General features: G+C 43.3%; 1 protein-coding gene across 1 annotated transcript in view; it reads left to right on the top strand.

Moving 5' to 3' along the window:
- The first annotated feature begins 38 nt into the window (after window positions 1-38).
- Window positions 39-14442, top strand: part of TGFB2 (transforming growth factor, beta 2) — a 68960-nt gene continuing 54556 nt past the window's right edge. Inside the window, exon 1 of the mRNA XM_009323084.1 lies at window positions 39-830. Within this exon, the coding sequence (XP_009321359.1) occupies window positions 488-830 (343 nt within the window). The 5' untranslated portion in view covers window positions 39-487. The remainder of the gene's footprint in view (window positions 831-14442) is intronic.

The following is a 14442-nucleotide window of genomic DNA, read 5'->3' as shown; positions in this document are numbered from 1 at the left end:
CGGCCCCCTCTCCCCCGCCGGCTGCGGCAGCGCCCTTTAATACCCATCACTGCTTTTTCTCCCCCTCCTTTTTTTTTTTTCTTTGCCTCGGTTTTTTGTTTTCCAGCCTGCTCCGCCAGCGCGCTGAGAACAGTCTCTCTTCCACTCACTTGATTCGCAGGTTTGTTTATCTCTTTGGGGGTCTTTTCCTCCCTTTTTTTTTTGCTGCCCGGCTCACTCCACCCCCGAATTTTATCTAGTTGTAGCAACTTGCTGCTTTTTTTTTTTTTTTTTTTAATTATTATTGGTATTTTTTTCACTGACGCCTCCGTGCGTTTTTCGATTGCAAGTCGTCCTTGCAGTCCGGTTTTTAACTGCATTTTGTCTGCAGATCTTCCCTTTGTTTGCACACATCCCCTTTTATTTTTTAATTTTTTTTTTCGTCGTTGTTGTTGTTCGTTGTTAAAGTCACTCTTTTTTTGGGGGGCGCTGTATTTAAACACTTAAAATGCACTGCTATCTCCTGAGCGTGTTTCTCACCGTGGATCTGGCCACCGTGGCTTTCAGCCTGTCTACCTGCAGCACCCTCGACATGGATCAGTTTATGCGCAAGAGGATCGAGGCGATCCGGGGGCAGATCTTGAGCAAACTGAAGCTCACCAGCCCCCCGGACGAGTACCCCGAGCCCGAGGAGGTGCCCCCGGAGGTCATCTCCATCTACAACAGCACCAGGGACCTGCTGCAAGAGAAAGCCAACCACAGAGCCGCCACTTGCGAAAGGGAGAGGAGCGACGAGGAGTATTATGCCAAAGAAGTTTACAAAATAGACATGCAGCCTTTTTACCCCGAAAGTAAGTCCTCTGTGTTTGTGCATGTGTGTGTAATTTCGCCCCCGAGGCTTGGCAGTGCCCAGCACCTTCAAATACCAGCCCCATGCATCATCATCTGCCGCCTTTGCTCGGTTTGCTCTTACCCTCGGCATCTCTTAGGTGGTGGCTTCTAGGGTTTCGTTTAGGTGGCGGGGTATACGTATGCCTGGGTGGGTGGGTCGGGGGGGTGTCAGCTGTCCCCCAAGACTCGTGAGGTTTCCGATCCCCTTTGAAGTCGCTCAGGAGTCCCTAAAGGTGCCTCTGCTTTCCACCACCATGTACCTGAGCAAAGCTCCCCCCGCCCAGGATCCCACTCCCTCCCCGGCACTGGGTTTAGCTCCCCCACAGCCCCGTGTGCAGCCTCCAAAAAGAGCCAATATCTTTCCACTGCTGTTGTTTCCCTTGGAGTGTCTGGATCGGGCAGGTTTCCATCTCTCCATAACTGAAAAGAAAAGGAGGTCTTTAAAAAAAAAAAAAAAGTCACCAGCTCCTTTTCTGTCTGCACCCCTCCAGAACATTGTCCCGCAGACTGCTATTCAGATTGGTGCTCAGAGAGGACAGAGACATAGACATCCTTCCTCTTCTTCCCACTTTAGCCTCCTGTTTCAGTTCATGGACGCTTTCATTTCAGGTACAGAAAAAGTTTTCCCTTCTGGGTAGCCTCGGTTCTTGGAACCTGTCTCAGCCCGTCTGCCTTTTGCTGTTTTTAACGACCTTCTGGTGATCCATGCCACGTTTTACACACACACACACACACAAAAAGGGATACAAATGCTCTGTGCTGACCAAATCCACTTAGAATGATTAATAATCATAACGACATGCCGTTTTGTTTTGGTAGTGAAGTTTAAGTGTATAGAAAAAAAAAAAAGAAAAAGCACCGCACTCCCTTAAAAGAATCTAGATCATCATCATACCGAGGAAAGTGAAATACCAGAAGCAGAAAATAACTTCACCGTTCGCATATCCAAAACCTAGTCCCTACTCTTTTCATTTAGCTTGCTTTTCTCTCTCTTCCCTCCCCCGCCACTTGATGCCCTATATGCTTGCTGTCTGTTTTTGAAAAGCACATACCTCTTGCTTAAATAGATAATGCAGCCATCTTGGTAACTTTATCCTAGAGTTTCTAATTGCATTTTCCCCTTACTTATTTTTAGTTTAGCAAGTTGTAGCTTTGGGGCTTGCTCCGTCTTGCATGTGATAGTCCCAGGATGCCAGCCAAGGTATCTGAACCCCACGCTCGGTGCAGCTGCCTCCCGTTCTTCCTTTATTCTTAAATGACAGCATCAGGTACAGGACATCCTGGCAGTCAGAGCCGCTTGATTATTGTAATTATGGCACCATCCATAATAGTCATGATAAATACACTCCACCCTTGTTACCCTAGGGGAAGAAATACTTTTTTTTTTTAAAAAAAGAAGTATATTTGGAGCCAAGTGGGTACGAGTAGAGAGGTTCAGTATAATTCATAGCCACAGCGAGAACACAGAAATCATGCCTGTTTTCCACGTTGGTATACTGCAGTATTTTGCTGGTGGTTTTGGTGGAAGTCAGCGCTTCGTTTTGAGACCTATCAGATCATGCCCTGAGCAGAGGGATGAGCACCTACGGGCAAAGGTTAGGAAGACCGATAGCAGTGCCTTGGCTTGTGGAGTTGACCCTGTAACAGAGAGTCTCTGAGAATTGTAAAACGCATCCGTTCTGAGCACATCTGTCCTTTTTCCTCACATGAGCAAACTACAAAGAACCGATAGTCCAGAATGCAGCCGCATACTTTCCAGAAAATTAAAATATCCGTGGTGCATGACTTGGATGGTGTTGACAAAGGACAGTCTATTTTTAAAATGTTGTCAGAGGCCAGATTTGTACTGAAGTATCGATAGAGGTTTTGGAAGAGCAAAGGAGATTGCAGGTATCTACCAACAGAGTGCATCAGACGTTTGGGATCGGAGGGCCAGTTAGCAGCAGATCCAGTACTACTGTGCAAGGGCTGTCGCTAACATCAGAGTAAGTAGGTTAACTGTTTTTCCACTGCTCTCTAGTTATGCTGGATGGAGCGAACCTTTCCAAAAAAGACAGAAAGGAAGAAATCGCTCCACCATATTTTAAAGGAAGAAATTGAAAGCACAGCTCTGGCGGCCGCGGGCGCTTTCTCCTAGACGTCTCGGAGTGAATTTTTTTAACTCTAGCGTTTCTGCTGCATCGGAGGGAGGCAGGAGGGAGAAGGGGATCAGTGTGAATGCACTGGAGGTCAAAAGCTGCTGGAAGGAAGGCATGGGAAAGATCAGTGGTTCAGTTTTTACCACAAGTTGTTAGCGTTCAGTAACTGACTACGACCCAAATATTACAAATATGCTCTAATTATACTCATAGTCAGCAATATATCACTACAGATCGCTGATAGGTCTTTGTGGGGCATTTTGTAAAGTTCAGACTAAATATTTTTAGCAATGAGGAGATTTAAAAGGAAAACTATAAGAGATACTGTATATACCCTAAGGCATATTTTGTCTTAAATATTATCCTTGGCCAACTGTACTGTATAAATACAGTAAATATGAATAGAACTGGCAAGATGCCAATCTCCTGGGATGAATTTTAGTCAAGAAGGTATTTATGGGATATAAATAATACTGTGTCAACATTTAAAGAAGGGATCTGATTAGTTTTGAATTTATTCATATTAATCTTTTCACATGCTGTTAGTTTAAGGCTCAAAGTAAAGTTATGCTAAGGTTTACTGATAGTTTGCACTGAGGAAGTAAGGGGGCATCTGGCATCTGGCTTGACAGTCCAGTTGAGGTTAAAGACACATCAGGTCAGAATGTATGTGGAAATTCAGCGAGTCAGGGACTGCCGGACCCAAAACCAACAGATGTGAAAAGTAGCGGCAGAAAAAAAAAAACTACAAAGAGGTTTGAAAAAACCAAAGAGCTTTTGTCTGTCAAGCATGCCTGCCTGCGTTGTGCTCGTGACAGCATGGATTAGATACCGAAAGTTTGAATCTCTCCTAAGTCCAGTTGGCAGTCAGAAATAGAGTTGGTTTACGGAGCGGTTTAAAGAGGGAGGTGGGATACGGAAGCTGAGCACAACATCAGAGAGAGTTCTTGCGAATTCTGTGCCTAGGCGAAGTTACCTGAGTAGATGCTCAATACCGATTTCTGTGAAAGCTGGATCACATTACAGTTTTATTACTTACCAGTTCTTCATTGATTATCTGGGGCCTGATACTTAAGCTAGTTATTTATTTGAGTCTGGGTGAAAATCGCCATTGCACTGATAATAAACAGCAATCTAATGCCAGCACAGTTAAGCATTGCAAATTGTAATACTAATGCATAACTGGGATACTCTAGAAAAACAGGCAACACGTGTATGCGGGGCGTGGGGCCCAATTCTGTCATCTTCATTCATGGCAATTTTTCTCACAGTCAGTGAGCTGGTCGGTACTGATGGCTTAAGGCTAACACAGGTAAATTTTTAAGTTTTCTGCATTCTTGGAGATAGGTCTGTAAGTACTCAGTAGCCTAAGAGATCACAGTTCTTCTGGGTATGGGCCTGCTTTTAAACTATTTTAGTATGAAGGAGCCTCCATGGGTTCCAGCCTGCGCTGGGCAGTAGGATTAGTCTTCTCAGGAGCTCTGTACCATGAATATTGCTTTACATAGACCGTCGTTCTGCTGAATGTTCACCTCATGAAAGACAACATTATAAACTGGCTGGGCACAATGACATGCTTCTACTTTATCAACAAGGACTCGATTTACCAGCAATTATACGTATATGGGCTCCTTGTCTTCAGGGTACCAGAATTACTCGTGCAGGAGCGGCCGTGCTCCACGTCTACTGGCGCTGACTGCATCATTACCATGATGTTAACAGCTATGGCTGCGCAGCTCGCATGTATTTGCATTTAGCAGAACACAGAACTTAAACTTTCAGGATTTCCTATCTTGTTAATGATATGGAAACAGTCTCAGAAGGAATACCTTACTTTAAAACATTCTAGCTATGCTGGCCCTGTGGATATGCTCTGGAGCACCTCTTGTAGGAGGCATTTGCCAGGCTTACTCTCTGGTTTGCAGAGGGGACCTGAAGCAATGTGAAGGCTTCCCCGAGGAGAGACGTGGGAGGAACAGAGCCTTGCTCCTTGTTCATGAATGGCACTTACTGTAGTCTTCCTAGGTGGTAATGAAAAAAAACAGGAAATTGCAAATGGCTTTAAAAAGGGGCAGGGTAATTTTCTGGACAGTAGTCCTCTACGTACTAAGAGGGATAATAAAATAACATGCTCTGGTGCACTAACCAAGGGCAGCTGAAATCAAAGAGAGCTCTCTTCTTCCACTCCCACTCAGATGGAGCAGATGGTGGGGTGCACCACGTGTGTTTCCTGCCTGCCTTCTGATTCACCAGCGACTTGCTGTAAGCAGGGCGCCAAGCTGGGAGAGGGGGAGGTCCACAAGCCAGTCTGGCATGGTACGTGGTCGCTGTGTTTATTCCGGAGGATAAAGCCTACAGAAAAGCAAAACACCCATGACCCACCTCTTTAACGCTGCAAGGTCAGAAGACCAGCAAGACAGAAATGTAGGGCTATATTCCCGAGTCCTTTCCGTAACCCACCTTGAGTTTATCTCTGGTGACTGTTTTAAAGAGGAACTTTCACTCTGATTTGGTGAGTTAAAAGGTTAGATGTGCATTACTGCTCCTGCCGCTCCCCAGCCCGCTGGCAGCGTCAATGTTTTACAGTCCCAGAGACCTATCTGGAAATGTGCCCTTGTCTTCTGCTCATGGCTGGAGATGTGCAGGGAGTGCCCAGAGCTCATGCCACTCTTGCTGGCTCCACTTAATTGCAGGACTGGGTGTGAGTAGGTGATTGTGTGAAGAAAGCAGAGCATCTTCTTCATTAGCTGCCAGTTTTAGCCTTGTTCATCCTTGGTGCACTGCGTGAGAACAGTAGTGGTTATCAGGATGGCTGTGTTACTCTGAAGTTACTATTTCCAGCGTTTTGCTGTCAGTTTGAGATTCCTGTCTGCACCAGAGCTGAGCAAAAAGATGAATGAGAACTCGTGGCTGTCGTCCTCGGTGAGCTTCTTCAGCACGGGTCTGAAACATGCGCGGAGCTTCACACACATGAATAGACTCATTAACATTAAGGCTCTGTATATGCCTAATTAGCTTTCTGAATTGAGGCCCGGTTTATGGTGCATTTGCAGGGATGAACAAAGCCAGACAGTTCAAATCCCTCTCGCTGTGTTGAAATCTGTCATTTGGGCATCGGAGCCCAGTGAGAAGGAAATGCTTTATAGGATTTTTTAGAGAGGAAAGAAGAGGCTCTTCAGTACTCCTGTGATCCCGAAGAAGGCTGACCCTGTTGGGCAGCTGGCTTCTTTTGCCCTTGCAGTGCCTGTGCTAGACTGCTCCTGTATTATAGCTAAAGAGAGGAACCCCAGGGTATGGTGACAAAACGAGTCATGAGTGAAGACACACAAATGTTTCTGTTCCTGTTGTGAAACCACATGCTGCACGTTTTCAAGCAGGCAGTTTTTAGCTTGAGGATGATACGGTCCTCAGGTATTATTTAATATAATACTATGTTAGGGATGTTTCTGCTGATGTGTTTAGACTATAAAATTTGTTTTGGTCTTTTTTTTAGGGAAAGTTTGCATCCTGCCTTCAACCACAGGCTGTTGCTTGTTTCCCTTTCAATCTGTGATGTGGACTAGTAGGTGCCTAGCTCCAGTATTGCTGTCGGTTGGCTTCCTGTAGTAGTCTGTCTGAAGCAGCTACCTTTCTTCTTAAAACAGCTCCCCCGTGCTTGTCCTCACTGTCCTTGCTGCTGTTAACTGACTGCAGCTGGACACCCAACTGTAGAAGACATACAGCTGCAAGGTGTAGAGGAGAAACTCAAAGATTTGTCTGTGACAAGAGGATGAGGAGTTGAAGAAAAACTTAGTGTGAAGGGTTGTGTTTTATCTCCTCCCAGTGTGACCAGTTGTTTTTGAATTTATGAATGACTCATGAGTGTGTTTAGCACTGTGGTTCTCTTAGCTCGAATGGCACAGGATCGGCCCTGGAGAAATGAAGTGCTAGACCTGGCTTCGTTAGACCTGTCTGGTGAGCAGGTTTTTACATGTTTTTGGTGCTCTGCAAGTTGGTCTAGAGTAGAGAAGTTGCCTCTTTGGGTAACATAGCGTTCTCTAAACCAGCCAGGTTTTCCAAAGGGAACTGCATGGCAGTTCATGCATGCTGCTTGGAAAGCTCCTGGCGGAGGCGGTCAGGTGGGATGAGTTTAGGCAGCAGTGCAGAGAGATTGCTCGTTCACTGTGGAAAGACAGGCTCCACTGAAATACATCTTGTGTTGCTGTTTGGGTTCTCTGGCATCTGTGTTTGGTTTCCAGGGGATGCTAGACCTCACAGGCATCCCTGCAGCAGACTTATGGCTGAGAGTGTGGAGAGGATCTTTAGAACATCTTTCCCTCGTTCAGGTTTTAATTTGGACAATGAGCAAGGGTTCCTTTTAATTTCATGTGTGATGCTCATTGATGAATTCAGGATCTTCATTGTAGAGCTGAGCTTTTTCCCACTGAACCCCCCTTAGGGCAGGAGCCTCTTTTTGTTGTTACGTAAGACCTAGCACAGTGTGATGCTGACTTCAGGTTATTATAAATAACTGTATAAACTATAAATGATAAGTTGACCTCACAGCTGACCCTGCTTTGAGCAGGAGGTTGGACTAGATGTTCATTCCAACATGAATTAGTCCTCGTAATACTACATTTTAATACAAGAAAAACAATGCATTGTCTTTCAACTTCCGTAGGGTGGTCTTGATTCAAGTATCACCAAATTTCTAAAGATGTGTTGTTTTCTGTCAATCTTGGATTTGTCCCTCTGTTGTAGCTGGTTGCACCAAAATGTTCCTGTTCTTCTCTCCCTCTGCACCCATTTTTCTTCTACTTCTCTTGTGTGAATATTGCTTTTCAAATAAGCATGGTAGGTTGCATGAAAGTAGACTACTCTATTACACTTCAGCAAAAGCTGTGGCATCGTTTTAGGCAAACTGAGGGGGGGAAAAAGGGAAATGTTGTGATACTGACCTTTCACTTTGCTTGTTTGCCTCCTTCCCACCATATCTAACCCACACTGCACTGACAAATACTGCATCTGTCTTGACAGGCGAGTTCACAAATAACCATTCATTCATAAGTTGGAGCTGCTATAAGACTCCTTATGGGTTGCTTAATCTGATAGTTGTGTGTTTGAGTAGAGACTCTGAAGAAAAGACTTTGCAGAATGACCGTAAGTTCAGTCTGACTTTGTGAAAACTAAGAGGGAGGTCTTGCGTGAAAGAGGATACTGTACTTAAGTATATGTGTGCATGCGTGCACACACGTGCGTGCATATATTTAAGAGCATTAAAACATCTGTTGTTGCCAAAGCCCAAATTGGAATGTTCTGGGAAAGATAATTTAATTTTTAGCTTCTGGATTCGTTTCAGTGATGGTAATTTCAACACTTTCTGGGGAGAGTCTATCAGTGGTTATGTGCATCAAATGCAGCAGTAAATCTGTCATTCTTTCCATTTCAGTTTTTCAGGCTTACAACTTCGTTATTTTTCCCTGTTTGGCTGGTGTTAGTATCCAGTGTTTTCCCTGGCTTCATCTCTTTTAAACCCCTGCCTTGAATTTTAAAAGGCAAGCTAAGCCTGTTGAAGTTCCTTCTCTTACTTGTTTTTGTTTACATATAGCATTTGCAATTCAGCAGCGAGCTCAGCTGAAATAGTGATGGTAACTTATCTTTACCATAGTGATGATTGAAAGATAGGAATCAGAACATGTTGGTTTTCATTCCTTGGGGTGGAAAAAAAAAACCCAACCCATGAAAAAACCCAACCCTGTGGGTAGACTTTGTACTCAGGAGGCTGAAAAACTAATAGATCTTAGCAGCACTGACTCTTTTGAAGTGGTCAGAGAGTATCTAGCAATCCTATACTTGATGAAGGCTTCTGCGCAATAATACTTATTAATCCTAGGCCCACGGTTGTGTTTACAGATGATCTCCAATACCCCAAATTGAACAGAGAGTAGTCCTTGCTTATTTGAGTGGGTGTTGTCCAATATGTATAAAATGACTTTTTTGGGGCTTTGGGCAAACAGTCATAAAGATCTTCTCTAGGACTGCCAAGATGTACGCTAGGAAGAACAACACCTGCAGAACTTTTCATCTTCCAAGTGACATGTAAAAACGATGCAGCAAATTTATCCTCTTCAGATGCAGCAGTGGGTTGAAATAATGGCAGAAGTGGCTGGCAGGCACAGTGTGGTTGGGGTCTAGCATTCACCAGAGCCTGTGGCAGGCTGCTGCTCCTTGTCCCACCTCTGCTTGGTCGCAGGGGTGGCCCAGGTTAGCAAAGCTGAGAGACATCTCTGCTCCCCCATGAATGTTACGATGGCGGGGCAGCTCTGCCCTTTGCATTGCAGTTCCTGGCCTTCATGCTTGGAGGGTTTGATGCAGGAATCGATCCAGTTGACTGGATAATACCAAAACAGCTCTTAATGAATACCTAGTAAGCAAAATTTATGGATACCAGGGGTCAGGTCCACTGACACGCGCAGTACTGGCAGTTTATTTCTTCATCCAAATGCCTACGGGGGATATAGGGGCTGTTTGCCCTCGGGGAAGGATAAGTGATATATTGTATTCTCCAACATGATAGGACATTTTAAACTGCCTGGAGATGTGTTGGATCCATGCATATCCTTGGTGTTCTCATTCTCGCCCAATCTCTGAGAGATCCAGCCCAGTTTTCTTGGCTGTTGTAGTTGGCTCTGGGCCTCCCTGGCAGAGCAAGGGCTGTATATGTCTTGTGCCAATCACTGCTCTATACTCAAATTTTTCCTGATGCACACTTTGGAAGTGAAGTAGCCACATTTCAACATTGAGGTACGCTGAAAGATGTCTGTTTCATTTGTTGTGCTTGTTGCATGTTTACCTAGCATATAATGGCAGGCTATTGCAGCAGACATACACACATCTTTAGGTTTGTGAGTGAGGAACAAGATCCAGCTTTCTTGAAAATAAATCTGCTGTTCTGATCTGGTGGTGTGATAGGAACTGAGAGGCTCTCTGCCAGGATATACAGTTTGGAAAGCGAGGGAGCTAAGTGAGCAGCTTTGTCCCAGTTAGGATGGACTCAGAACAGATTGCTGGGGGTCTGAGCTTTCTCTCCCTCTTGAATCTGGATTCCCCCATCCCAGCTTGCATTTCTCCCCAATGCTAGGAGCCATGTATTTGGAAATTTGACATTCCCCTTGCTAATCAGGGAAGAAAAGAGCCCCAAAAGGATCTAGAAAAAGAGATCTTTATAAAGGTGGCCAGAGACTGAGTTACAACAATATCATGTGTCTGAAGGAACTTACCTCCTTCCAAGTTGGAGTCCTATTATTTACCCACTTTATTGGGAGACTTAATTTTCTCTGGCTGGAATTGTATTTGTTGAGGTAGAGTCTGGAAGGGAATCTGCCTCATGCACACTTGCCACAAGGCCAGCTATACATGTGATACAGTCAAACCTTTCCATTTTTCTGCCCTTTGAGAGTATGTTCCCCAGATTAAGGGCCCTGGTCCAAAGCCTGCTGAAAACACTGGAAGTCTTTCCATTAACTGCAAAAGTCTTTGGATAAGGTATTAAGTGCCGTTTCTTTGTTTCAGGGAATGGCCACATCTTCAAGATATATTGGGATGTATTACTGTAATGTGGTGCTTTCCCTTTTATTGAGTTGCCACTAGAGATGTTCTTCTGCATAAGGCTTTGAGAAAAAAAAAAGAAAAAAAAAGAAAAAAAGAAAAAAAAATCACTTTTAAAAATAAGCACCTTAGTAGCTTATTGATAGAAGCATTTGATGGCAGATGTCATCTGGGAACAGCATATGGCGGCAATATGGCAAGAATTGCAGAATGCAGAGAAGGAGGCATGAGTTCATGTCCTGTACTTCTTAGGTATTCCACACCTCCCCCTGTTCTAAAATAAATGGCCATCTGACGGCAAAGGTCTTGGCAAATAAACATGCCATAATATATCCCTATCATCCTCCCTACAGCGAGTTTTTGTCTAGAAGCTCATCACTCCACATCCAGAGGCTTCTTATAAACACATGCAAAATCAGACCTCAGTGCCCCGAGCAGGGAATAATCTAAAGGCTGTTAATAAGAATGTGGCAAATCCCTGTGCAGTGGACGGTAAAGAAAGGTCAGGGCTAAGCCAACAAGGTGTTTTTATGTTATCAATAAAATCTTGAAAGTCAGTTCTGAATAGAGCTGGAGCCGGGAGAACAACTTCTGAAAGTCAATTTGCTGCATGACATATGCTGAGTTTACAAGCTGGAAAGCCAAGTAGTTTGGGAACAGGAGCTGCGCTTACAGCATGAAGGTGCGTGTGGTTTTACACAAAGCCTCTCTGACTTGATATGTCTCAGAGTGGCTCACAAAATCACGAGTTAACTTTTGAGGTACATTTTTTGCATGAATGAAAAGTTGGAGCAATTTAATTTGAGTCAGTAAAGCCACTCCAGATTTTTCCTTGTGGTGTTGAAACTGGAGTCTGTGCACTGATTGTTTAGGCAAGCAGAACAGTCATTATGGCCAGGGTTTTAAGCAGCACCTAAAGGAGTGGTTCCTCTGCAGCCTTTGAGAATCCCAGCCTTTTATTCAGATGAAATCGGAGTCAGGTAAATCTGCTTTGCTGATTAGAAATGTCCTGAATGCTGTTTTGTATCATGTTTGTACTACTACTATATACTTTTCAAAGCCTGAGAGGACTCAACATCCACCACAGGTCGTTGGGTTTTTGTTTGTTTGTTTTTAAAAAACGAAAGAAAACCGCGTGGTTTATATTTTATCTACATGGTACTGCCTATGTCCTGCTGGGATGAGATTTGATCCCAAGCTATTTGATGCAGGACATGAAACCGAAGGGCTTGGTTTTTGTTTAATCTAAGGCAATATTACAATGTTACAGAGTATAAAGTGCCTTAATGTAATGACAGACAGACCTGCAAGCAGGTTTCTGATTGAACATGAATGTTGACTTACAACTGAAGGAGATACTTATCTCCGCAGGGATGAGGTGTTCTTCTCAGGGTATAATGTTCCGAGTCTGTTCACACTCATAGCTAATGACTAACTGATATCATACTGTACTTTAGAAAGGATGAGACTGATGTTGCTCTAGGAGGCTTTGAGTTATGGTAGAATGGACGCTTACAGATTAAAAAAGCTGGAAGCCATCATGGTGGTCTTCTGGTCTCCCTACCTGCATTTTCCAGGCCATTGAGTTTTGCTGAATTAATTCCTTTTTGAAAGGGAGTTCACACCACACTTGGTAAATTATTCCAGTGATTAATTAAATTTACTAGAAACAAGCATCTTTGTGTGTTAAGTTGTTTAGCTTTGAGTTCTAGCATTTGAATCTGGTTTAAACCTTCACTTGCTATTTTGAAGACCTGTTATCAAATTTGTGGGCATTGTGTAGGCACCCACAGGAGAAGGAAGTTTTGCAGACAGGAACTGATCTGTCTGAGAGCAAGCTGGCATGGCTGCTGGAAGACCCTGCAATGAGGCAGCCAGGAGCTCAGCATGGGCTGCTTTACCTGCCTTTGAGCGTGTTTCAGATCCATAGACTGTGATCAAGCCACAGCTCTTTTAAGTTTGATATGCTGTGCTCCTTGAGATACTTCCTAGCCTTTTCAGTTATTCTCATGGTTTCCCTCTGAAACTCCTCTGCTTTATTCATATACTGCTGAGATTGTGGACAACAGTATTGGACACAGTATTTCAACAGTGGCTGTGCCGTTATCAAGTACATCCATGTTGCAGACTCTGCTCTAATTCAGTATTACACAGTTTATGCAGCTAATTTCGGCAGTAACTTTGCCAGGAGCTCTACAAGGAGAAGTAAAAATTCATACTTGGGTAATTATCCACCAGGGTTTCCCCCTCCCCAAGTCCTTTTCAGAGGTGCTGACTCTCAGGATGGAGTCCCCTACTCTGTAAGTATGGTCTAGTTTCTCTGTCCTAGAGTTGTATTTTCATATTGATTCTACTGACGTTTACATCTTGATAATTCAAGATTCAAGTCACTGTATTCTTGATGCATCTTCATTATTTGTCACATCCATATCATTATTTCATCTGCAGTTGGTTAATAATGGTTTAGTTTCCTTCCAGGTGATGGATAAAAATATTAGATAGTAGAGTACAGTAAAATGAGCCTTATGGGACCTTGTTAGAAGCTTGTCTCTCAATAACGGTTTCCTGTCTACCATTGTATTTTGAGTCTCATAAAAAACGCAAGGTTTTGATTCGTTTACTGCCTGGCCATGTTGGTGTCCTGTTGTTCCTGTTTCCTAATGAAATCATTATGTAGCACCAGCTTAAATGTCTTGCAGCTACCCAAGTACATTATATTAAAACAGTTGTGTTACCAACAGGACTACCGGTCTCACTCACTAAGATCTTGGACCGGTGGGATCTGTTTTTCTTGAGCTGATGTTGGTTATACTCCCTTAGTTCCTCTGAGCTGATTCTCATTCCTGCCATTTGCATGTTTTTTCTGGGACAAACACAAGGCTGACTGTATATGTGAGATAGCATGGGTTGCCCTGTTTAGGCATTGTATATTAGCAAATATGTTCTGCCTCAAATCCTTAAGATATTTTCCAGTGTTTGGTATTTGTTGAAAGCCAGTTTTAATAATTTAGGTAGTTCCTTGGACAGCTCTTTAAGAAGTCTTGATGCAAGTTATCTGGTCTTGCTTGTTTTACAATGTCTGATTGTAGTAGCTATTGTTTTAAGACCTTCCGAGTTGCTGCTGGAATGAAAAAAAAAATCATCTTTTCATCTTATGATTGCCTGGCTTTTTTATCTACAGAAGTATGTTTCATATTTCTGTAGTATTATTTCAACAGTTTTTATCTTGTAATGGATGAATATCACTGTTAAGCTTCCTTAGTACTTAAGTAAATCTCATCTTTAAGTTCCTTGGTCATGAAGCTGGTAGGCCTGTTTGATTTTTCTTGTCTGTTATCTGTAGTTCTTATTTTCTGATGTATAGTAGTTATCAGCAGCTATTACTTTTACTGTTGTTTGTAATATATAGTTGCATTTTTTAATTTTATCTTCTTACGGTTGCATTCAGTTTCTGTCACAGACAGTTTTCTGACCTGAGTGGTCTTATTTGTTGATTGTGGAACTGTGTCATTTCTACCTGTCCAGCAAACTTAAGTGTACATCTGTTATCCTTTCCAGTTTTCTCTGTAAACACTTCTGTCCAATCAATTCAGCTCATCATTGTATTCATCTTTGTATGACTGTCTCCTTCATAATACTAAACCTGAATGTGTGCAATTCTTTGGGACTTCTTGATTTTGTGCAGAACATGAGGTGATAGCTTCTACCTAAGCTGTGAATCTTTCCTGTCATATCTGGGTAACCAAAGGACCTCAGTTCCATCTTCAAAGTAAATTGGTACCTACATCTGGCTCCTTGAAGGTGCTTAATTGTTGAAGTGCCAGGGGCCTAAAATAAGGGGTCTCCA

The sequence above is a fragment of the Pygoscelis adeliae genome, unplaced genomic scaffold (genome assembly GCF_000699105.1).
Source record: "Pygoscelis adeliae isolate BGI_AS28 unplaced genomic scaffold, ASM69910v1 Scaffold80, whole genome shotgun sequence".
In the NCBI taxonomy this organism is placed as follows: domain Eukaryota; kingdom Metazoa; phylum Chordata; class Aves; order Sphenisciformes; family Spheniscidae; genus Pygoscelis; species Pygoscelis adeliae.
Note: the sequence above shows the minus strand (reverse complement) of the source record. Positions and strands in the feature narration are given on the sequence as shown.